The sequence below is a fragment of the Aspergillus pseudonomiae genome (assembly GCF_009193645.1).
Source record: "Aspergillus pseudonomiae strain CBS 119388 unplaced genomic scaffold BDV37scaffold_136, whole genome shotgun sequence".
Classification (NCBI taxonomy): Eukaryota; Fungi; Ascomycota; class Eurotiomycetes; order Eurotiales; family Aspergillaceae; genus Aspergillus; species Aspergillus pseudonomiae.
Window position 1 is genome coordinate 17,052 of NW_022476128.1, and position 24,520 is coordinate 41,571.

The following is a 24,520-nucleotide window of genomic DNA, read 5'->3' on the forward strand; positions in this document are numbered from 1 at the left end:
AGTCAGCAGGTTCCGAGGGAAACACCGCTAGTAGTATGACGACTGTGCTGGTCCGCTTGATGTGGGTGTTATAATTCCTGTCTCTATACTCCGTACTTCGAATGTCGAAGATGGTTGTGGATATACTAACTAAATGGTTCATTTCTATTTGACTGCTCCTGCTGTGATTTAATGAGTAAAAGTAGGAATAGCGTCCGGCGAAAAATTGTAAACTACCCAGCAGAATAGTGATCCTAGTTTATTATCATCTTAAAGGGATATCATATTGTCCACTGAAAACATCACAATGAACGCAACGCATGGGAGAATATCTTATGAAATGGAGCAACGAACAACCGTGAACAACAACGCCAGAAAGGACCGTCAAGAACGCTGGATGCAAAATACGGAATATGCGACCCTCAGCACTCCCGGGAGACAAGATAGAGAAAACGCGGCATCAGTCCTCCATCCGAGAAAGCCCACCACGACTACGCTTGATTCGGTCATCCAGATTATCTTCCTGGAGCTGACGATGGAGACCTGCGACAAACCGACCCTTTTCCGAGCGCTGCTTCTCGTCTTCCTCACGTTGCTTCTCTTCCATAGCTGTAACATCGGCAATCCGTTGGCGACGAGTGTCTTCCACTTCATCTGCATTGGACAGCATCTCTGCCAGCTTGCGCTTGCGCTCTTCTTCAAGTTCTTTTGCTTTGTTCGTGTCTCCAGCCCCGGCGTCATTGGGACGGTCGCGGGGGTACGAGTCTCTGGGGCCTCTGTTGTCTCTCCTGTCTCTGTCGTAGTGACGATAGGGCCTATCGCGACGATCATGGTCTCTGGAATAGTCACCGTTCCTGCCATCTGTGCGACGCCTATCGGAATGACGATGATCGGCCCGAGGAGAAGGAGATCTGTCATGTAGCGAATCTCTGCGAGAAGACCGATCATGCCTCTCATCACGTTCTCCGCGTCTGCTCGAGCGATGATCCCTATCATCCCTATCTCTGCGATCACGGTCCCGATCCCTGCGGTCTCGACCATCTCTTTCGTCTCTGTGTCTCCGATGTGACGACCGCTCGGGTGAAGCAGGAGACCTAGACCGATGCCGATGCGAGCGATGACGATGACGCCGAGAATCCCCTTCCTCGTCGCTATACCTCCGACTCCTCCTATGTCCACGATCTCTCTCCCTCTCCTTCTCCTTCTCGCCCCTAGCAATTACTTTCCCTCTCGCAGCCGCCTCCTTAACCGCATTCTCATACGCCGCCTGCTCCCTCTTCCGAATCTCCATCAACGGATCCGCCATAACCTTTGTCATCATATCCCTCGGATTCCCCGTCCCAACAACCGGCTGCGCAGCAGCAGGCGCACCCATCAAATCTGCCCCCTTCTCCAATTTCTTGCTATCATCATTCTTCAACAGAATCCCATCAATGCGCCTCTTGCCGAGTAAATACCCTTCCATCTCCTCAGAGTAATGACCCGTCGCACTCGACGGCGCCTGGTACATCCAGTCGACCCGATTATGCTGCCGCGGCTTGCCCGAGTCTTCTTGCAGTCGCTGGAGCTCCTGGATCTGGCGCTCCTCATCGCGCTCACGGCGGAGTTGCTCGACTTTCTTGCGTTCTTCGAGGGCGCGTTTTTCCTCTGACCATACGCGCTCTTGGTTGCGCAGGAGCGAGGGGTGCCATGATCTATATTTTTGTGTGTTAGTTTTCGGGTTGGGGTAGCTTGGCTTTAGAATTGGGATTTGGTTGTAGCGTATTGGCAATGTGTTGGTAGGCGGGGGAGTGTTTTCTTACTTCTTGAGATTGAGATCGCCACCCATTTTGACTTGTGTTGCAGGCGAGCTGCGGTTTGAGGAATGGTGGGAGGTGGATTCAAATTGGTGGGTGGATTGAAACGCTTTCTTTAAAGATGATGGAAGAGCTTCCCGAATGGGAAGGATGGCGTTGCCACCGGGCCGATGTTGTTGCTTTGGTGCCTGAGGCTACATATATCTAGTTTTATCCAAGTGAATACTGGAGGGTCTATAGTCAAAAGCAGAAAAACATTAAGAAGAAGGACATTGCTGTTTTAATTCAAAAAGCCCCAATCCTCGCTGGAGTAAATATCATGAAAAAGGAAATAACAATGTATATCATTGAATACTACAAGTTAGGGGGACGCATGATGCACATGTTCAAACACAGTGATTAACATCAATACATACATACAAAGAGCCGATAAGAACACGAAGGCTAGCGTCATGCAAGTCATCCTACTGGTAGATATGACTGCAGTTCATGTACCATGTGAAATTAGCATATACCAGAATCAAATCATTTACTCATCTTCTCTTCAAACAGTTGGGTTTCCACATGGTTCCCTGAAGGAATTGCGAAGGGAGACGAAATGATGAACAAACATAATGCCGTCCAACCCATACTATACCATGCATTATTCATCAGCTAGTCATTGCTGAAGCTAGCTGCACTCCCAGTCTACTACTGTCCGACTTCATTTGCCCCAGCCAACCCAGTTGCGAGGCATTACCCGCCAGACCTTGCACTCTCCACTGCGCAAATCATTGAGTTTGAAGCTTTCCACCTTGACTTTCTTGCTTTCCCTACCCTGTTCCCATGCACGGATCTTCTTCTTGGTGCCGTCCCAGTCAACAACGATGCCGACATGGTCAGGCTTGCCGACCTCGGCACTATATTTCTGATGCATGGTACCGCGGTGGCCTTGGAAGCGTGTGTTACGGAAGCTGACAATATCACCGGCACGAATTTCATCATTCTGCTGCACGGACGCATTGGCTAAATTGGAATAAACTAAGGCACCGTAGGCACGTGTGCCGACAGGGTGTAGGGCATCTGTGAGGGGACTGAGGAGGTGCTGAACTAAGCCGAATGGAGTGCCATCTGCAACAGTTGTATTCTGGATGCCATTCACAGCAGTGGCGATGCGGGTCCCAATTTGAAGATGTGCATTTTCGAGCTGGTCCTGGCGAGGCTGGAGAGGGGGAGCTTCATGGCGTTGCTGCAGAGTCGCATCGGAAGGATTCCGGGCATCGAAGTTCACGGTAATTATAGTTTGAGAGTAGTCGATGAATAGAATATAGACTTCTTTGGTAATAGTGGTGCTTCCGCTACGATTTGCAGGACCGGAATCTTCGAATTCGAATAGAACATCTTTCCTGTTTTGGAAGGCAGGAGGAGGATTATTTGGTTGCGCCCACCATAGCGTGTGTTGGGCCAAATCAACATCCATGGCAATGTAGCCCTGATCGACAGAGGGACGGCTTACGTCCATAGATCTCCGCAGGTTGGACGGGCCTCTCGAAACATCCAAGGATGCACGATTGCTCCGTGATGTGGGCGGAGGTTGAGGGGCAGCGCTAAGGGGAGGCATGCTGGGAGGTTGTGGAGGCGCCATTGAGCTACGCGTTTCAGGTGACGTAGGAACGGGAGGCAGAGGCGGTGATTGTACTGGAGATGCTTCATACAACTCGTCCGAATCGTCTCCAACATTTTCTGGCTGGGCAATGGGTGGCACTACCGATCGTCGCTCGGTAGGTGCGGGTGGTGCTCTCGGGGAAGGCAAGCCATGTTGGGGCGCGGAGTAACGGTAAGGATCGTACTCATCGTCATCGCCATAAGACAGCTCCCTGTGGGGCGGGGGCGGAGGTGGAGGCGGTCCTCTGGGAGACTCCATGGAAGCTCTCCCAGCGCTTCGGGGGGGCTGAACAGGGGGTGGTGGCGGGACTGCTCTGGGTGCGGACGGTGGAGGCGGTGGTGGAAGACGGGCCTCATGGGGACTTCGCGGTGATTGGAGAGAATGGTCATCGTTTATGGTGCCTTCGTCAATGCTTGAATCACGCCCATGAGCTTTCAATGCATCTTTGAACTTTGCTCCAGACGCAATGTCTGTATCATAGTCACCATCATACTCCGTGACCTCGCCTTCTACTTCTTCTCCAGCTTGGCGAGGCTGGGAGGCTGCGCTGACACGGCTATCAGCGGTTGATCTGCGACGGAGATCACCCGGAGGTGGAGGCGGTGGCCGTGTTTGCGACGGGATGGGAGGATTTGTCGGGATGGGTGGGGGCTGGCGGCTGAGTCTCTTCTCTGAAGAAAACGTTGGTGATTTCGGGGACGTGATATCGTACGTCGACAAACGACGCGAGTCAACATGATCAGGAATTGGAGGCGCTGGCACCGATAGAGGAGAGGCAGACCTATCGGTTGCCGCAGCATTCAAAGACAAGTTTTGAGCATGGACGGAAAGCTCATCATCCGACTCCTCGCCCGGGTCGCCAGATGTGGAGCTCTTCGTAGGAGGAGGAACTGGACGGGCTGTTCAAGGAAGATTAGTATGGGCGAAGTAACCTAGATAGGATAAGAGATTTAAACTTACGTTCAGGCACCGGGGGAGGTGACAGGGGCTGACCCTGTGGAATAGGAGGAGGAACAGGCCGTGTTTCCAGAGGCGGAAGAGGAGGTGCAGTACGCTCTACATGACATGCTTTGTGAGTCTTGGGGGTCATACAACATGAGATAGGAAACCGGTCTTCATACCTTTAGGTGCAGGTGGTGCCCTGCCTGAGGAGACAGGACGAGGAGGTTCTTCTGGAACAACCTCCTCAACGTCAGGAACTTCTTCTGCAGGATGCTGTTCGGCTAAAGGAGTAGTAGGAGCCCCTTCTTCCTCTTTTTCTACAGTTGGAGGTGCAGCCGGTCTGGTGGTATTCATTCCTGGAAGAGCCATAACAGGAACTGGAGGTGCAGCAGCTGGCGAAGTCGGCTCTGCGTCTCTATCTCTTCTCTCGGGTTCCGTGGTCGCCTTTGGCTTACGAGGGGCCGCGCCAGGAAGAGGCATACCGCCGGGAGGGCCAAAAAAGCCCATCATGCCCATTCCACCACTCATTTTTGCCATCCTTTCGCGAAGTTCCATCTTGCGTTTGACCTCAGGGTCGATCTCTTCTTCTTCTTCTTCTTCTTCCTCTTCCTCCTCCTCCTCTTCATTTCCATCGCGCCTGTCCTTCTCACTTTCTTCTCCCTTCTGTTCCTGTGGTTGAGCCACATGACGAGATTCAGCACGGGCACGCTCGTCGTAATCTTCTTTGCTTGTAGAAGTCTCCTCCGCATCTTCAATATCAGCGGCAGCGGAGTCGTCAGCGTCGTTGGCGTCACTCGCCGGCTCGCGTACAGGTGGCGGAGACATAGGTGGTTGTGGCACAGGTAAAGTATCGGGCTTAACAGTATCAACACTGAGATCACGCCCAGATTCCATCAAGCCTGGTCTCTCGGCACTCGGTTCCTCTGCTGGTGCGGCTCCCTCATATGACTCTGCGCGCTTCTTCGGAGGGGGCTTCTTCGGCTTTTCTTTCTTCTGGGCAGCTTCAGCATGGCGTGCAGCTTGCTCCATTTGTTGCTTCTGCAGAAGAGCTATCCGCTCCTTCAGAGATGTCGGCTTAGGCTGGTCTTCCTCCTTATTCTCAGTCGTTTCACTCGGCGCAGGTCGACTTTCAGAAACGGGCGGCTCACGCGGAACGCTTTCCTGGACGTCTGGATCCTCTTCTCTTTTGTAGACCTTGGGAGGAGCCTCCCTTGGTGGGGGTACATAGGCATTCTTGCTAGGTGGTGGGGCAACAAACGGTTTCTTGATAAACGTATTAGAGCCCCCGGAGCTCCAACCCCCCGGCTTGAAAGGTGCAATCGGAGGCGCTGCTGGTTTATTAAATGCTGCGATACGATCTCTGAATGAGGACGAGGCAGGTTTCTCAGCAACGGCAGGTGGCGGAGGCTTCGGCGAAGCTTTTGGAGCCGGCTCTTTCGCTTCGGGGGAAGATGGCTGGTAAGCTGGAGCAGGCGCCGGCTTCGGCGGGGGCGCAACCTCACTAGGCGAAGGTTCTGAAGGAGGAGGAGGCGATTGGGGAGGGTTTGGGATACTCCTTGGCACATCGACAGGGGCCTCCTCTACTTCTGGCTCCGGCGCGGGATGACTCTCAGCCGGACTCTCGACTGCAACAGGCGCAGGCGGAGGGGCGACATCGGCTTCCTTCTTTGGCCTACTTGGGCGCGTCGGTCGCGGAGGAGCGGGGGGCTCATACTTTTCCACAAAATTCTTTGGGAAGATGCCTTCTACCTTGCTACCCGACTCGTTTGTGTATTCGCCATAGTACCACTCTGCATCTTCCTCCGCGGTGACAGTGATAATTTGGCCGATTGAAAATGTCAGGTCATCCTCGTGGCTCGACGAATACTCGAAGACCGCTTTGGCCGTGAATGGTGGGTTGGACATTTGGCAAGCCGGGGCCTATCGCAGAGATGAGGGACAATATGTAAATACTAAAGGTTCGGCAGATGAGCATTAACCAGACCGACACTCAATATTTGTATTTAGTGAAGCACCAACTTATGCAACCTTCATGCAAAGGGGCATATGTAGAGGTGCTTCACGGGGAATAGGAGATTAAAGGAAACTAGTTAATACCAACCAAAATATGTCAGCCTGGTTGACGTACGTCACAGCATAACCTGGGGCTGGCAATGCCCTCCAAAAGGTTATGGTTCAATGAAGATCACTTACTGAAGCTGAAGATATCAATTCCTGCGGGATATAACTTCAGGACAAATGCCAAGGAGGGGAAGAAACAAAGGGATGGGGACATGAAAGAGGAAAGTGAAGGGGAACGAGGAGACACGGAGGTGTAAGGAACACAGACAACCGTCGTCACCTTTTGGCGGGACAAGTTGCTCCACCACGGGGCGATCAGCAGCTAATAATATTCAAAGACCTGCCACACCACGACTCACTAACTGCCCAAGTGTTGATGATTTGGAGATTAGGTATGTGGAGGGGTAAAGAATTCTTATGGTCGCTCACATGGCGGTCAGATTATGTCTCATCTGGCACAATTTCTTGGATCAATTTACCATTCAAAACGATCTCATTTCCATTAAGGGGGTTTTAATTCATCCTACTAAGGGAGTGGCATCCGTCGTCATGGGTTGGATTTGAATCTGGGGTTTGCCTCCCGACCCGGAAGCACCACCTCACTTTCACAACCCTCTCATGTCCAACCATTTTGCTTTCCCTCCACACCACTGACAGAATTACTTTGCAAAATGTCCGCCAGTCGGTCCAATTTGAAGACCTCCCTTCCTTCGGCTCATGCTGCTTCCACCCAGGCTTCGTCCAGCATGCGCCGTGCGCCCAAGTCCAATATATCGCGCCAGCAAAAAGGACAGCCCACGAACAAGCCAAACACTGATCCACGTCACCTCGCCATAGCTTTACATCATGCGCACCGTATTCAGGCTCAAAAAGATACCGAATCTCTTATTTTGGATCGCATTCTCGAACTCGTCACGTTTCCGTCCTCGCCTTCTGCGGATCCTGCTTCCCCGTCACCTGAAGATGCCCAGGCTTTCAAATCAGCTTTGATACCCTTCCAGCCAACAGACTACGATAATTTGATCCAAGAGCGGAATATTGAGGGTCTCTGTGGATACGGTCTATGCCCTCGCGAGCACCGTAAGGACGACTCTCGTGGGACTTATCGCATAACGTGGGGTGCCAAAGGGAGTGGTCCCGGTGGTCGGGGACGGGATATGAACATAGTTCCTCGTGAGAAGCTTGAGATGTGGTGTTCGGATGAGTGCGCTGAAAGAGCTTTGTATATACGGGTACAGTTAGCCGAGGAGCCAGTATGGGAAAGGCGTGCCGATGACGCCCGGGGCAAGAATCTTCTCTTGCTTGAGGAAGGGAGAGCAATGGCGCCAGGAGGGAAAGGTAAGGCGAAAAGCTCTGCGACGGTAGGGGAAGTTACTGGTCAATTGGACAATTTGCATATGAGCACCACGCCAGGTTCGAGCAACCTAGCAGGTGACATGTCCAAACTCTCTGTTCGTGATGCTGCTCACTCCCATGAGCTCGCTTTGGAACGCGGGGATGCAAACCCGGCATTACGGGCCGGGCGAGTAGATGTCCGGATCCAAGAGAATGATGATTTAGCGTATGAACACGTCACAGCACCAGAGATGCGTCCAGGAGACGACAAAGGAGGATCTATTGAAGGCTACATGCCTCAAGAATTTTAGGTGGGGAAAGGGAGCGTTCTCTATCATATACCATTAAAATTGTGACTTATACAGATCGAGCGTTCGCAAAGTTGATGATACCCAAGCTGTCAACTAGATATACTACTAGGCAAATGGAATACACTGTTTTAATGAAGACACTAGCGTTTCTTGCCATGATCCTCGTTATTTCTATATGGTCAAGAGCCAGACAATGTTAGAGCAACGAACAAGCTTCATCGACTTAGAAGGTTCTGACCAGTTAACGCGGATTTGGGGATATGCCGCGTCTATACTGGAATTACTAATACTGCGAACTTTGCGGGACCTCCTACACAGTAGTATAGCAACTGTACGGTGGTAGAAACAGTTGCCTCTTACTTGTCAAGTGGTATACGTAAGGAGCTGAATTTAGATTAATGTTCTGTAAACTTAGAATGCCGAACTCCGACTCAGTTGCGACATCATTTCTTAATCTCGGGGGTAATGTATCAAGGAACTGCTAATCTCCACCAAGGTTGGGACCGTAGCTTTGACTCATATATGTACAAATAGAACCGTCGTGGAACTTGGTAGCTGACGGCGTAAACAGCCGGACTTAATGCTGACTCCGCCAAAACCCCGTCATTCCGCTACAAGCTGACGCAAATCAAATGCCCTATCATATTCAGACGATAACTGCGCTGGTGGACCATGGTGGGGGACAAATACGGATAAACTGGCGTTAAGGAGGGGTACATCCCGTTCTACTCAAAACTATATAAAGACAGACGTTCCTCGCTCAGCGTCTGTTGCTACTGTAAACCTAAGCTTGAGATAATAAAACAAACTTAGCAACTACAATAAAAACTGCAACTGCAACCATGGTGAAAGTTCTCTTGACCGGTATGCCATACAACCCCATCAGGAGCGCAATTCTGACATACATATGTAGGCGGCAGCGGATTCATCGCAGCTCATATTATTGATATCTTGCTGCAGCGTGGGTGAGTGTTATAAGTTTCGACTGTCAATCTCCTGGGGCGAATCACGCTGACCCTGACCGTCCCTGGTTAGATATGAGACAGTAGTGACAGTTAGATCTGAAGATAAGGGAGAAAAAATTCTTAGCGCTCACCCCAATACACCAAAGGAGAAACTTTCATATGTTATTGTCAAAGATGTCGCAGAAGAAGGCGCATTCGACGAAGTGAGTTCCTTAGCTCATCCTTCCTCCTCCCAACCATAGTAGTGCTAAAGCATCATACCGTGCAGGCCGTTAAATCTAACCCGCCCTTCGACTATGTCCTCCATACTGCCTCTCCTTTCCATTATAATGTTTCAGACCCGGTGAAAGATTTCCTGGACCCAGCAATCAAGGGGACAACAGGTATCTTGAAGGCAATTAAAGCCTACGCCCCATCAGTGAAGCGTGTCGTGGTTACGTCCTCTTTTGCTGCAATTGTCAATGTCAAGGAACACCCTAAGGTCTACAGCGAAGAGAACTGGAACCCTGTGACCTGGGAGGAAGCAATGGACCCTTCCCAAACCTACAGAGCCAGCAAGGTAAGCCAAAACTACTGTATTGGTATTAAAACTACACATGCTGATAATGAATGAAGACATTTGCCGAGAAGGCCGCCTGGGACTTTGTTGAGAAGGAGAAGCCAAACTTTGACATTGCGACGATAAATCCTCCTCTTGTTTTGGGGCCTGTTGTGCCTTATCTGAATTCCCTAGACGCAGTCAATACTTCGAACAGCCGTATTAGCAACTTGGTCCGTGGTAACAATAAGGACGGGCTACTTCCAACCGGAACTTTCCTTTGGGTAGATGTTCATGACGTTGCATTGGCCCATGTGAGAGCAATTGAGGTTTCAGAAGCAGGTGGACAAAGATTTTTCCTTGTCTCTGGCTCTTATGCGAACAAAGATCTTGCAGATATCATCCGCGAAGCATATCCCGAACTTGAGGAAAAACTGCCCCCTAAGGATTCTGCTAGTGACCTGCCTGCCAACGTCTATGGCTTTAACAACAAGAAGTCTATTGAGGTATTAGGCATCAAGTACCGGTCATTGAAGGAGTCGGTTGTCGATACAGTCAAATCATTGTTGGAGGTTGGTGCATAATCCTCGAGACTAGGATAGAGCTCGTATAAATGCTTCAAATACAGTGATATGACCTGATTCTATACAAGGCCCAGGCAGCCTACCGGATGCCTTACTAAACTCTTCTACGGAGTAAAATATAGCAATATGTTGGAGCAGCCGCCCATGAGAAGGCGAATTCACCTCTCACAGTGAATGTAAATAGATCACACTCTTCCTAGACAGCATCTTGGTTATGACATCCATAGAGTAAGTAGATCAGTCCTGTCGTTTCTAATATGATGCATCGAGAAACGAGTAGATTGATGAAGTAAAGAGGCAGGCTTGAACTGTGTAAGGCTGTCACGTGCTTTGAATTCGTCTCCCTTTGTAGGTAATAGTTCTGGCTGTTCTTAATCATAAATATCGGGTGCTGTTTTCCAAGCACAGGCACATGAAACATACGTAACGACTGCCTTTAATAAGGGCAGCGTATCGTAAGAATAAAGAACAATCTATTTGGCAAAGGTGTATATGGAACTGCACTTTGTGCTGCTGCGGTTGACCGAACCCCTTAGGCTTGGCACGCGGCTAGTCTACGCGACCAACTTTTCTTCTCCAGCATACTCCGGAGGAAGAGCCACCAAGACGTCGCAATTGTCCATTGAACGCCATGGCAACAGCCCGGCTATCTCCCACAGCAAACCTGCTGCGGAAGTCTCGTCTGTTCGCGCTCCCGCAAGCATTAAAACCACCTCAGGATCCGCCAACCTCAAAGGTCGTCTTCGAGTCCGACACCGCAACCCTTCCTCATCCTACCCGAGCGTCCATTGTTACCCCAGCATCATCGCTAGCAAGAGGAGATTGGGGTCTCAAGAGATCGTTGCCTGCAAAATCTACGTCTGCTAAATCATCCAGGCCTGTTGTGAGAGTGAATGCTCTCGACACGTTTGAACATGTTACCGACTTCGAGTCTGCGGCCGACCATACGGTGACCCTTGAGAAATTCCAGGAACTCCATATGCCTCTCTCTTTACCTTCGAAAGTCAACTACGCAACTAGTATTGTTCCTAGGCATCAGAGCCCCTTCGAGTCGTATGTGGACAACACAGATACTAGCAAAGGCCTTGAAGAGACCGGCGCCAAGCAATTTAGGCACTCCGGGCCCTGGCTGGCTGGACAGACGGAGGCCGAATTCAGTGCCTACCTGAAGAAAGTGCGGAGCAATAAGCCAGAGCTTTTGCAAAAACTCCGCCAACTCTTCTCTGAAAAGCGAAATGTTGAGCGGAGAAAGCAAGCTCAAGATAACGGAGAGGATCTGGAGGCGCTTGAGCCGGTAAAGGTTACGGAGGAGGAGTTCCAGACCTACCTCAAGTCATTACGTACAGATCCTTTCTCCCTTGGCCCCGTGGTCTTTGAGCTATTGGACCTGCCCTCGCCCCCGGCCGTACCGAGCGACCGAATTGGTCACAAATACTACCAATCACCTGGAACCAAGCTGTCTTCGGCAGAATACGCTGTATCCGGTCCTCCAAAGACTCACCCTTCTGCCGGACTGTCATACACACGGTCGCATGCTTTAATCTACAATCACCCCAAGTTTGGTCCTCAGGCGTATCAGCGTCCAGTGGAGGCCCGTATCTTGCGACCAAAGGGTAGGTTCAAGGGCAGAACCTCCAAGGCTATTGCGGGTGTTGGTGGTATCGCTGTGGAGGACTTGAACGCTATGACTTTCGTGGAACAGGGCTCTCCTCCGGGCCTAGCCTACTTTGACGTATCTATCCCCGGTGGTGCCAAGTACTGGGTTACTCCTATCCGGGCTTCGGTTGATTCGGAGGGTAGAATTGGCTTGGCATCCTACAGAGCTAGTGCCACTGCGAAAGCTCCCTACAACATTGAGGATTACAAGAAACCCTCCCTGACAACCATATCCGATGTTGCTCGTGGTGATCAGCGTGTCGTCCCGAGACTGGACAAGCAAAAGCCACGTTTTAGGCCTTCGAGAGAACCGCAGCATACCACCGAGGATATCGCCAAAAACCTGATGAAGACTCTTAGCTCCTCATAAGAGAGTACTGCCAACTATTTTCAATTTTTTACAAGGTTTTGAGCAGAGAGAACAGTTGGTTGTACGATTAGACCATTGGACGATAAATGTAAAATTATTTCTGTGCCCCTTCCATTTGTGTTATAAAGCATGTCATTAGTATTATATTCTTTCTGTGAAAATTTAAATTCTCAAATCAATTCTTACATCTATGAATTGTAATACGACGATCCATACCCCAAAGGTAGCAATTGCTTACGATTTAGTCACCCGCAATTGCACAAGCTAGGAGACTTTCTCATATAAGGGCTTTGTGTATCGTAAACTAAGACATAATACCTTAGCATGTGATATTGAGAAATGTCGGGCACCAAAATCCTGCAACTGGGTGTGTGTACACATCCTTATTCAATGCAAGGCTGGCAAAAGGTGGACGAGGGGCAACGAGCACAACCGCTGTCGGCTCCGTACATATCATGAGAGAACCACATTTACAGGAGAAAATTCTGGTGGAGCAAGGTAGTATATTTAGATAGACGCAATAAGTACGGGCAAACCAGGGTGCATCCGATACTATATCTGATATCAACCATTGGAAGCATTTGACGGTATACAGTCGCACCCAATAACTAGTTACCCGAACTACTGCATACATAAGCGCAACGGCAAGCCAAGAAGATGCCCCAGGCCAGAAGCGGCTTGGCCCGTGCATCACCCGGAAGGCCCTCAAACCGCACCTCCCACATCATTCACGACGCCCATCAACTACTCTATATCTCATGCTCAACCCGTGTCATCGTACATGCCCTAGAGGTTGACTTCAAATGTCCACCCTGGGGTGTGCTACGCAAGTATGGCGCAAGCAGGTCCTATTACGGACGTCACTCAACGACTCTTCGTTGAGTTGAAGTCTAAGAATGAAGAAACGCGGGTGAGAGCTGCTTACGAGCTTTACGATAATGTCCTTGCTATCTCACGAGGTAACACCTGATTCCTGGCCGTATCTTGGGGGATGCTAATATCATTACCCTCACCATAGATTGGCCTCCGGAGAAATTTCTTGAATTTTATAATGCCGTCAGCCAGCGCATTGCACAACTTGTCGTCACAGGCAGCGACGCAAATGAACGAATCGGTGGCCTACTAGCGCTGGATCGTCTGATAGATTTCGATGGAGTAGACGCTGCCCAGAAGACTACCCGATTTGCCAGTTATCTGCGAAGCGCTCTCCGCAGCAACGATAATGGAGTGTTGGTATACGCTGCCAAAGCTCTGGGCCGTTTGGCTAAACCGGGCGGAGCTCTTACTGCGGAGCTTGTTGAGAGTGAAATACAGTCGGCCTTAGAGTGGCTTCAGTCTGAAAGGCAAGAAAGCCGACGAGTTGCTGCCGTACTCGTTATCCGCGAACTCGCCAAAGGGTCCCCAACACTTCTATACGGCTTTGTCCCCCAAATCTTCGAGCTCATCTGGGTTGCGCTTAGGGACCCGAAGGTGGTTATCCGAGAAACAGCCTCAGAGGCAGTCAGGGAATGCTTCGAAATTATCGCTGCTAGAGACTCTCAGGTTCGAAAGTCGTGGTTCGCACGGATTTATGAAGAAGCACTCCAGGGCTTGAAGTCTAACAATGTAGACTGGATTCACGGGTCACTACTGGTCCTGAAGGAGCTTCTTCTCAAAGGCGCGATGTTTATGAATGAACATTACAGGAATGCTTGTGAAATTGTTCTTCGTCTCAAAGATCATCGTGACCAAAAGATTCGCGCACAAGTCGTTTTGACAATCCCTATCCTTGCCTGCTATGCCCCGGTTGACTTTACAGAGACGTACCTTCATAGATTCATGGTCTACCTTCAAGCACAGCTGAAGAGGGACAAGGAGCGCAATGAGGCATTCATTGCTATAGGAAAGATTGCCAATGCCGTCGGTGTGGCTATTGCGCAATACCTCGATGGGATCATCGTTTACATCAGGGAGGGCCTGGCCATGAAAGCAAGGAACCGTGCTGGTGTTAATGAAGCGCCAATGTTCGAATGTATCAGCATGTTGGCATTGGCTGTAGGACCGGCGCTGAACAACTACATGGAATCATTGCTAGACCCAATCTTCGCGTGCGGACTAAGCGAATCATTAACTCAAGCACTTTTTGATATGGCTCATTTTATCCCACAAATTAAGCCTACTATCCAAGAAAAGCTATTGGATATGCTGAGTCTGATTCTTAAAGGAGCCCCGTTTCGGCCATTAGGTTGCCCAGAGAGCAGACTGCCTCCTATTCCATCATTTGCGAAAGATTTCGCCTCGCAAGAGCTGCATTCGGATGCAGAGATAGCACTAGCACTTCACACTCTAGGAAGCTTCGATTTCTCCGGTCACATACTCAACGAGTTTGTTCGTGATGTTGCCATCAACTATGTCGAGAATGACAACTCTGAAATTCGGAAAGCTTCAGCACTTACCTGTTGCCAACTATTTGTCCATGATCCAATCATCAATCAGACTAGTAGTCACTCGATACAGGTCGTTAGTGAAGTCATTGACAAGCTTTTGACGGTTGGTGTCGGCGATCCCGACTCAGAGATCCGACGTACAGTCTTGTGGTCCTTAGATCGCAAATTCGACCGCCACCTTGCACGCCCAGAGAATATTCGTTGTTTGTTCCTTGCGGTCAATGATGAAGTCTTCTCCGTCAGAGAAGCTGCCATTTGCATCATTGGGCGCCTTTCAAGTGTCAACCCAGCCTACGTATTCCCGCCTCTTCGAAAATTACTCGTCAATCTTCTGACGGGGCTTGGATTTGCCAGCACGGCCCGCCAAAAAGAAGAGAGTGCTCAGCTCATTAGCTTGTTTGTCTCAAATGCAACAAAACTTATCAGGTCATATGTTGATCCTATGGTGACCACTTTGCTCCCAAAAGCGACTGATACTAATCCCGGTGTTGCTTCGACTACCTTGAAAGCTATCGGTGAACTTGCCAATGTCGGGGGAGGCGAGATGAAGTTGTACCTTCCACAGCTGATGCCTGTCATCTTGGATTCGTTGCAGGACCTCTCTTCCCATGCCAAGCGGGAGGCAGCCTTGCGCACACTGGGCCAGTTAGCCAGCAACTCTGGATACGTTATCGACCCGTACCTTGAATATCCTCACCTCCTTGCTGTGCTTATAAATATAATCAAGACGGAACAGACGGGTTCTCTACGGAAGGAGACAATAAAATTGCTGGGTATTCTTGGCGCCTTGGATCCGTACAGGTACCAGCAAATAAGTGAAACTGCGCCAGACATTCACCATATCAATGAAGTCCAAACTGTCTCCGACGTCGCTTTGATTATGCAAGGGCTTACTCCTTCCAATGAAGAGTACTACCCAACGGTAGTCATCAACACGTTGATGCAGAATATACTACGCGAAAACTCTCTCGCCCAATACCATTCAGCGGTTATTGATGCCATCGTCACTATCTTCAAGACACTGGGATTGAAGTGCGTGCCATTTTTGGGGCAAATAATCCCTGGCTTTATAGCCGTAATAAGAGGATCACCCCCGAGCCGCTTGGAGTCGTATTTTAACCAGATGGCAATATTGGTCAATATTGTGAGGCAGCACATCCGGGCTTTCCTCCCTGAGATTATTGAAGTTGTTCGCGATTTCTGGGATGCATCATACCAAGTTCAAGCCACGATATTATTGCTTGTGGAGGCCATTGCTAAGTCTTTAGAAGGCGAATTCAAGAAATACATGGCGGGCCTCATTCCCATGATGTTGGATACCCTCGAGAAGGACAACACACCACGTCGACAGCCTTCAGAAAGAATACTTCACACCTTCTTAATATTTGGCACTAGTGGAGAGGAGTACATGCATTTAATTGTTCCGTCTATTGTGCGCCTTTTTGACAGAACTCAAAACCCCCAGAGCATTCGGAAGACCGCCATAGATAGTCTTACGAAACTCTCACGGCAAGTCAACGTATCTGACTTTTCTTCTTTAATGGTTCATTCCCTGTCCCGCGTTGTTGCGGGCAACGATCGAATGTTGCGACAGGCCGCTATGGATTGTATCTGCGCTCTCATTTTCCAGTTGGGCCAGGATTTCAGTCACTACATCCATCTTCTGAGCAAGGTTATCAAGCGTCACCAGATCACTCATGTCAATTATCATATTCTAGTGACAAAATTACAGAAAGGAGACCCACTTCCGCAGGATCTCAACCCTGATGAGAATTATGCAGCCCTAGCGGATGATACCAACTTTGCCGAAATTGGACAGAAGAAGATGGTTGTCAACCAGCAGCACTTGAAGAATGCTTGGGATGCCTCTCAAAAGTCGACGCGTGAGGACTGGCAGGAGTGGATACGTCGATTCAGTGTGGAACTTTTGAAGGAGTCACCTTCTCCAGCCTTGCGTGCATGTGCCAGTCTAGCTGGAATTTACCAGCCATTAGCAAAAGATCTGTTCAATGCTGCCTTCGTATCCTGCTGGACTGAGTTGTATGACCAATACCAGGAAGAACTTGTTCGGTCGATTGAAAAGGCACTCACGTCACCTAATATTCCTCCTGAAATCTTGCAGGTTTTGCTCAACCTCGCTGAGTTCATGGAGCACGACGACAAAGCCCTCCCCATTGACATTCGCACACTTGGCAAATATGCCGCCAAGTGCCATGCATTTGCAAAAGCTCTTCACTATAAAGAACTTGAGTTCGAACAAGATCAAAATTCGGGTGCAGTTGAGGCTTTGATTACCATCAACAACCAGCTTCAACAATCTGATGCTGCCATTGGTATTCTTCGGAAAGCCCAAGCTTATCGGGATGTAGAGCTCAAGGAAACCTGGTTCGAAAAGCTTCAGCGCTGGGAGGAGGCCCTTGCTGCCTACAAGAGACGTGAGAAGATAGACCCGGATTCCTTTGGCGTCACAATGGGCAAAATGCGCTGTCTGCACGCCCTTGGCGAGTGGAAGATATTATCTGATCTCGCTCAAGAGAAGTGGAATCAGGCCTCATTGGAACACCGGAGAGCCATTGCGCCTCTAGCGGCTGCTGCTGCTTGGGGTCGTGGTCAATGGGAATTGATGGACTCCTACCTGGGTGTTATGAAAGAACAGTCACCCGACAGGTCATTCTTTGGTGCTATTCTTGCCATTTATCGAAACCAGTTTGAGGAGGCAACGATGTATATTGAAAAAGCGCGGAATGGACTCGACACCGAACTTTCAGCATTACTCGGTGAATCATATAACCGTGCTTATAATGTCGTCGTCCGCGTTCAGATGCTCGCTGAACTCGAGGAGATCATTACATACAAGCAGAATATCGGTGATCCAGAGAAGCAGGATTCCATGCGTCAAACATGGAATAAACGATTACTTGGCTGCCAACAGAATGTTGAAGTATGGCAGCGCATGCTCAAGGTTAGAGCACTTGTCACGTCCCCTCGGGAAAACCTTGACATGTGGATTAAATTCGCCAATCTTTGTCGCAAATCCAATCGAATGGGGCTTGCTGAGCGGTCTCTAGCATCGCTGGAGACTGTTGTTTCTGATAACAACGGTACCCGGGCTGTTGCTCCTCCAGAGGTCACATATGCTCGCTTGAAATTCAGCTGGGCTACTGGGCGACAGCGTGAAGCTCTTCAGATGCTCAAAGAGTTCACTACAAGTCTCACCGAAGACTTCACGAGATTTAACGCTGTCATGATTTCACAGTCAGAGCACAATGGCGTTAATGGCGTTAACGGCATCCAAGATACAAACCATGGAGATATCATGGGGCTACGGGAACGTATTGGGGATGTCGCTAAGTTCAGAAGGCTCCTTGCTAAGAGCTACCTTAGGCAAGGCGAGTGGCAGACTGCTCTACAAAAGGGAGATTGGAAACCAGAGCACGTCCGGGAGGTTCTCAACGCATACTCTGCCGCTACGAAATACAACCGCGATTCTTACAAAGCTTGGCATTCGTGGGCATTGGCCAACTTTGAAGTCGTTACAACAATCGCCAGCCAAGCTAGCAAAGATGGCGCGACATTGGCCATGGTTCCTGGGCACATTGTAGCAGAGCATGTCATACCGGCTATTCGTGGTTTCCTCAGATCCATATCATTGTCGTCAACCTCATCTTTGCAAGATACCCTAAGGTTACTTACACTCTGGTTTACTCACGGTGGTGATCAGGAAGTAAATGCCGTTGTTACGGAAGGTTTCACGGCAGTGAATATCGACACCTGGCTCGCAGTTACACCTCAACTCATTGCACGAATTAATCAGCCAAACATCCGGGTCCGAAGCGCCGTCCATCGACTACTTGCTGAGGTCGGTAAGGTCCATCCTCAGGCGCTGGTGTATCCGTTGACCGTTGCGATGAAATCAAATGTTGCTCGACGGTCGCAGTCCGCAAGTAGCATCATGGACAGTATGCGGCAACACAGTGCAAAACTGGTCGAGCAAGCTGATCTTGTAAGTCATGAATTGATTCGGGTTGCCGTTCTATGGCACGAGCTCTGGCACGAAGGCTTGGAGGAAGCTTCCCGCCTCTATTTCGGTGACCACAATGTCGAAGGAATGTTTGCAACTCTTGCACCACTCCATGAAATGCTTGATAAGGGGGCCGAGACATTACGTGAAGTATCTTTCGCACAGGCGTTTGGTCGGGACCTTGCAGAGGCAAAGCATTACTGCATGCTATACCGTGAAACCGAAGAGATTGGTGACCTGAACCAAGCTTGGGATCTTTACTACACTGTATTCCGGAAGATAAGCCGACAGCTTCCGCAATTGTCTACACTTGACTTGAAATATGTCTCTCCCAAACTTAAAGACTGTACGGACCTTGATCTTGCCGTTCCGGGCACCTACCAGAGTGGCCGACCAATCATCCGTATCATGAGCTTCGATCCTATACTTCATGTCCTTCAAACCAAGAAGCGTCCACGCAGGATGACCCTGAAGGGTAGCGATGGCAATTCATACATGTACGCACTGAAGGGACACGAAGATATTAGACAGGATGAGCGAGTCATGCAGCTTTTCGGCCTCGTGAATACGCTCCTCGATAATGACAGTGAGAGCTTCAAACGCCATCTTTCAGTGCAACGATTCCCAGCCATTCCATTGTCTCAGAGCTCTGGTCTCCTGGGTTGGGTCTCAAACAGTGACACGCTGCACGCATTGATCAAAGAATACCGAGAGAGTCGCCGAATCCTCCTGAATATTGAACACCGTATCATGTTGCAAATGGCGCCAGATTATGACAACCTTACTCTCATGCAGAAAGTGGAAGTCTTTGGATATGCTATGGATAACACTACCGGAAAGGATCTGTACCGGGTCCTGTGGCTTAAGAGTAAAAGCTCAGAAGCGTGGCTGGACCGACGAACAAACTACACTCGGTCCCTCGGTGTCATGTCAATGGTGGGTTACATCCTTGGTCTGGGTGATCGTCATCCGTCCAACCTTCTTTTGGACCGGATTACTGGAAAGGTGGTCCACATTGATTTTGGCGATTGCTTCGAAGTTGCAATGCATCGGGAGAAATATCCGGAAAGAGTTCCGTTCCGGTTGACTCGTATGTTGACCTTTGCCATGGAAGTTAGCAACATTGAAGGAAGCTACCGGATCACGTGCGAGGCTGTCATGCGTGTCTTGAGAGAAAACAAAGACTCTCTGATGGCTGTTCTGGAAGCTGTAAGTTCTCAAAATTGTTCCTCGTATTGGTTCTACCGAATATTCGCATCTAACTTTTATTTTCTTGCAGTTTATTCATGATCCTTTGATCAACTGGCGTCTAGGAGTCCGTGAGTCGCCAGACAGGATGCCATTCTCGTCAGAGCGCCGGCAATCGATCATTGGTAATATCAACTCTGAACAGGGTGTCCAACCCAGCAACTTCTCCCGCCATCGACGGCCATCGATTCTTGAAGGCGGTATCCTTGATGCTCAGGAGGGCATACCAAATGAAGCCCGCGAAGCACAGAATGCACGCGCCTTACAAGTGCTAGCGCGAGTCAAGGAGAAGTTAACTGGCCGAGACTTCAAGCCCACTGAGGAGCTCAATGTCAGTGATCAGGTTGATAAACTCCTTGCACAGGCAACTAGCGTTGAGAACATTTGTCAGCACTGGATTGGATGGTGCAGTTTCTGGTGATCAATCAACATTGTTTTTCTTTGCGGGCTGTGTCTTCAGGCGTATGACGGCGCAAGTTGCGATATGACGGATTTTGCATGACACGGGTTGTTTTATATCTGAAGTTATTTTCGCCTGTAGAATTATTCTGTCCTATTGATTCCCGTTGCTATACTACGGATATGGGCAGTCAGGATCTGTGTTCATAATAATAACATCTGACGTTTCATGCTACGATCTACTGTACAGGAGTGAACCTGTCACAAACCGACTTAACATAATATGAGTGAGTCATTTCTTATACCGACGTAGCATCGCAGATATTAGAGAGTGCAGCTCAATGGGAGATTATCCATTGCCAATCAGCTTCCGTTATTGACAAATACTATGGTAGCTGACTGGCCATAAGAAACGAAATATAGACCAGGAGTATGAGTAACATAGCCAATGAGCCTGTGGCGGGTGACGCGTAGAAATATTACCCCCAGTTCAAGATCCCGTATCTCGCCGGTGCCCTACATGAGGGAATGGAATCCTCGTAGCATCGAATTGGCTCGGATAGAAGGCAGCGTAAATATCGCACTTGGATTTACCTCGGAGATTGTTGTTCCGATTATTGTTCATTATGCCACCGAGAAGCAAAAGTCGGATGGGCTCTTGATCTGTGAAAAACTTCACTCGGTACTTTGTCTGCCTGTTACTTATAAGTAACTCCACTGAGCATCAAAGCATCTCATTATCATTGTACCGCAGGTACCGGGGGAGGAAACTGTGAACAGAGCAACTTTGTTTGGTTATATCAAACGAAGTGACTAAGTTCCCCCGAGCCTTAGCACAGGTGCCACTACTACCAACGAGGGGAGTACATTTCTGGTAACGTTTATTCAAAGTGGGACATCACACAAACTATGGTAGAAGTTCAATGCTCCTAAGGCACAGTTGATATACGACCCACGAGAGACGGTCCTGAGGGCCATAGCAGACAAGAAGATGAAGAATATCAGGAAGCAAGCGAAGTGGGCTGAGGGTATACACTATTTAAAATTTAAATCTTCTGTGCCTCTTGCCTCCACTATCACACTACACGTTTCTCTACTGGATGTAAGTATAGGTAAGGATTGTAGGGTGAGTGTTTCGAGCTTGTCAATATCTAAATAGCACTCTACCTGTCCGCCATGGCGGCTTGCAGGAGCGCAGGGCATCTTTACGTTACATTGTCTCTGGGGTAAAAAAAAAAAAAAAAAAAAGGAAGACCTCGATGTTAGCTTATCCCATATTAAAAAGGACGATAATGGGACAGACGAGTTCCTATCGCCCCAGTCCATGTTTAACTTGGTTCAAGTATCCAGTAAGCGAGCTGTGACACTTCGGAATTGTTAATGGGCTGGGGTTCGGGTCCAGCATTTCAATAAGGATATCCCGACCCGAGGGTTCGGGGCGGGATTCCGCGGATAGATAGCCTTCTTCCTCCATCACCAATACAATCACGAATCGCTGACATCGCACTTACAAGTATTATATGGTTGGAAAAGGCCATTAGGGGAAGAAGTCGTTGATTGATTTTATCTAAGCGATTCTGCCTAGATGACTAGTCATGTGGGTGCCCTTTAGATTGAGACCAGTCGGCGAGACCATGGCTCGGTCAAGACGGGGTGCCGAGTACTCAAGCCTCCAAGCAATTGAACAAAAATAGCGGCGGCGTTTTCAGTATATGATTGGACAGCCGCCGCCGTTTGTCTGGTCGAAGCAATTACGGGGAGCGGCGACTCTCCAATCAGATGCTAAAAACGCCGCCGTCCCACTTGTTAGCTTGATGCTTTGGTTGAATCTTGAATGCCCTTCGGCGTGAGGAACGGGGTCTGGGGCCCCAGCATGGCAGATATCCTCGGCAATCAATTGATAATTGACGAATTACACCGTGCGACATTTTAATCCATGTCTTAACGCAATCGTGCCATACCGGTGAGGAAGGGTTTCGGCTTTCCCGGGCTAGAAAACCGGGTCCGGGTGAGTGCTTAGCCTGCTTGGTTCGGGATTCCCGAAATAGCCCCAGTGTTATCCCAGGTTCCAGTTGTAAACGAGATAGTGGGGTTTAGATGTAGCTAGTAGTTGTTTCTGGTTTATTGGATGGTGTGTTCGGTGAAGAGTTGACCGAACTGGAGGGTGGTCTGGGGTGGTGGATCAAGGAGTGTGTGGATGAGTCAATGGCTCATGTAAAAAACAGATGTAGTTGGTTAGATGCTGCTAGGGATAATATGCGTGAACTGGGAGATTGTCTGCCTTGAATTGACTAATTATCATATAGCATACATTGCGGAGGTGTTGTAATCTGATATGGGCGTACGAAGTACAGTAGTAGACTGTAGACCAAAAGAAGGGGTTACACCTTCTCCTTGTTCTCACCAAACTCCACATGATCTGTTAATGCCCTTTCTTTCTCCATCGCAACGGCTGCTCCTTCTGGGTCCTGCAATGCATGCGGCACGATCTGGTCCCCGAAGAGCTCGTCCATCTGCTCCAGTGTGCGGCCCTTAGTTTCTGGGTAGAAGAACCAGTAGCACACAAAAGCAATAAGATTCAGCGCGAAGAAGAGATAAAAATACTTGAAACCGACAGAGTCAAGTGCGTTTGGTGAGAATTGGGCAAAGACCAAGTTGACCGTCCAGTTAGTGAAGGTTGTGATCGCATTACCCAAGGCTCGAACCTCAACGGGGAAGATCTCGGCAGGGTAGACCCAAGATATGATACCCAATGGTGTATAGAACAAGCTGAAGACAAAGTTCATGGCCACCATGGAGCGCAGTTGGTTAACATTGTTCTGATCCATGTATTGTGCTTGCACTGCGTTGACTAGTAATGACAGCGCAAGGCCAGCAGCAGATATGAGTAAAGGTCTAATACGGCCAAACTTATCCAGGAGATAGAGCCCGATAGTACAGTAGACAACTGAAAGGGCTCCGCTGATACCGATGATCATAAGTGAGGTTTGGTTGTCAATACCTAGAATGTTGTAGATCGTCGGCCCATAGCTAGACCGCTGTCAGTTGCTGCATCTTTGCTTGTACTAAAAATTGCTGAGCGACTTACTAGTTGATAACGTTTGTGCCAGATAGGGGACCAAAGGCTTGAACACCGCAACCAAGCAGTAGTCGACGACGCCAGGAAGGCTTCGAGATGATAGACTTCCAGGTAACCTCGCCCATTGCGCGGTCTGCCAAGATAACATCACGAATTTCTTGGAATTCCAGCTCAATCAACTCGGGATCTTTCCCTTTTCGGAGACTCATGAGCACCTGTCTTGCCTCTTCTTGACGATCCTTCTCCATAAGCCATCTAGGAGACTCATTGAGGAACCAGATGCCCACCACTAGGATTATACCAGGAAGACATTGGAACGCCAACGGGAAGCGCCCTAAGAAGTTGTTTGCTTAGTGTCCTCCCGGAGATATAGCAAAATAGTAGAAAATGCCAAGAGCTTGGAATCAACCTTACATGAGAATTCTGTCTTGTTGAAAGAGCAGCCATATCCTAGCCACTGGGCTATGAGATAGCCCCAACTCAACATCCACTGTAGTAAGCCGGATAATGAAGCACGCATTTGAGGTTCAGAGAGCTCCGAGGCATACATGGGGATAGTAGCAGTAAGCATGCCGACTGCTACTCCAGCAATGAATCGGCCTATAATCAACATCGACATGGCCACGGAGCCGGCTTGAATGGCACATCCCACACAGGAAACTATGGCACCGGCCAAGATGGAGTACTTTCGACCAATCCGATCCGCAAAAACCATATTAAACATTGTTCCTGCGATAGCACCACCCTGAAATGAAGACACTACACCACCGGTTACCGTGCCACTCGGATTGCCAAAGTATTCCTTGAATGTGGCCAAGGATATAGTTGAAGTGATGATACCGCTATCATAACCGAAGAGGAATCCTGCAGTGCCCTGTGATCAGCAACATGATGATATCTCAAGTAAAGGGATTCAGAAGTACCTCCTACGGCCAGGAAGAGAGCCGAGAATATTGTTTGTGCATGCCCCATGTCTAATGCTGTGACCGGTCCACTGCTATAGTACTAGTTTGAAGTGTTTGACAGTCATGCATCTAGGACATCAAGAAGAGGCCAAATACAAGACTACTTAAACCCGTCGTTCACTTGAAGGCAACGAACCCCAGACCGGGGAAGAGCCCACGGGGAAACTACGGACAACATTAAACCGAACTAAGACTGTGGA

General features: G+C 49.2%; 6 protein-coding genes across 6 annotated transcripts; 3 read left to right on the forward strand and 3 right to left on the reverse strand.

The window, feature by feature from the left end:
* Positions 1 to 76: 76 nt before the first annotated feature.
* On the reverse strand, positions 77 to 1,943 carry cwc25 (U2-type spliceosomal complex subunit CWC25). The gene is made up of 2 exons (XM_032083684.1): positions 1,782 to 1,943; positions 77 to 1,673 (listed from the first exon to the last, which is right to left on the reverse strand). Exons 1-2 carry the CDS (start codon positions 1,805 to 1,807, stop codon positions 440 to 442), a joined length of 1,260 nt encoding a protein of 419 aa, XP_031935237.1. The 5' UTR covers positions 1,808 to 1,943; the 3' UTR covers positions 77 to 439.
* Positions 1,944 to 1,975: 32 nt separating this feature from the next.
* BDV37DRAFT_264590 (SH3 domain protein) lies at positions 1,976 to 6,746 on the reverse strand. The gene is made up of 4 exons (XM_032083685.1): positions 6,556 to 6,746; positions 4,542 to 6,448; positions 4,381 to 4,476; positions 1,976 to 4,319 (listed from the first exon to the last, which is right to left on the reverse strand). The coding sequence occupies exons 2-4, from the start codon at positions 6,265 to 6,267 to the stop codon at positions 2,479 to 2,481; spliced, it is 3,663 nt and encodes a 1,220-aa protein (XP_031935238.1). The 5' UTR covers positions 6,268 to 6,448; positions 6,556 to 6,746; the 3' UTR covers positions 1,976 to 2,478.
* A 91-nt stretch (positions 6,747 to 6,837) lies between these two features.
* Positions 6,838 to 8,352, forward strand: BDV37DRAFT_264592 (Rtr1/RPAP2 family protein phosphatase). The gene has a single exon (XM_032083686.1). The coding sequence runs from the start codon at positions 7,095 to 7,097 to the stop codon at positions 8,067 to 8,069; it is 975 nt and encodes a 324-aa protein (XP_031935239.1). The 5' UTR covers positions 6,838 to 7,094; the 3' UTR covers positions 8,070 to 8,352.
* Positions 8,353 to 8,911: 559 nt separating this feature from the next.
* BDV37DRAFT_276542 (mitochondrial 37S ribosomal bS1m domain-containing protein) lies at positions 8,912 to 12,182 on the forward strand (the record flags this gene model as incomplete). Its single annotated transcript, XM_032085582.1, has 6 exons — positions 8,912 to 8,933; positions 8,983 to 9,034; positions 9,105 to 9,237; positions 9,303 to 9,593; positions 9,650 to 10,148; positions 10,798 to 12,182. The coding sequence occupies 6 exons, from the start codon at positions 8,912 to 8,914 to the stop codon at positions 12,180 to 12,182; spliced, it is 2,382 nt and encodes a 793-aa protein (XP_031935240.1).
* Positions 12,183 to 12,916: 734 nt separating this feature from the next.
* On the forward strand, positions 12,917 to 20,509 carry tor (putative TOR pathway phosphatidylinositol 3-kinase TorA). The gene is made up of 3 exons (XM_032083687.1): positions 12,917 to 13,141; positions 13,201 to 19,838; positions 19,909 to 20,509. The coding sequence occupies exons 1-3, from the start codon at positions 13,015 to 13,017 to the stop codon at positions 20,296 to 20,298; spliced, it is 7,155 nt and encodes a 2,384-aa protein (XP_031935241.1). The 5' UTR covers positions 12,917 to 13,014; the 3' UTR covers positions 20,299 to 20,509.
* Positions 20,510 to 22,657: 2,148 nt separating this feature from the next.
* Positions 22,658 to 24,327, reverse strand: BDV37DRAFT_288995 (general substrate transporter; the record flags this gene model as incomplete). The annotated part of the gene is made up of 4 exons (XM_032088370.1): positions 22,658 to 23,306; positions 23,365 to 23,689; positions 23,770 to 24,219; positions 24,279 to 24,327. 4 exons carry the CDS (start codon positions 24,325 to 24,327, stop codon positions 22,658 to 22,660), a joined length of 1,473 nt encoding a protein of 490 aa, XP_031935242.1.
* Between the last annotated feature and the right edge of the window lie 193 nt (positions 24,328 to 24,520).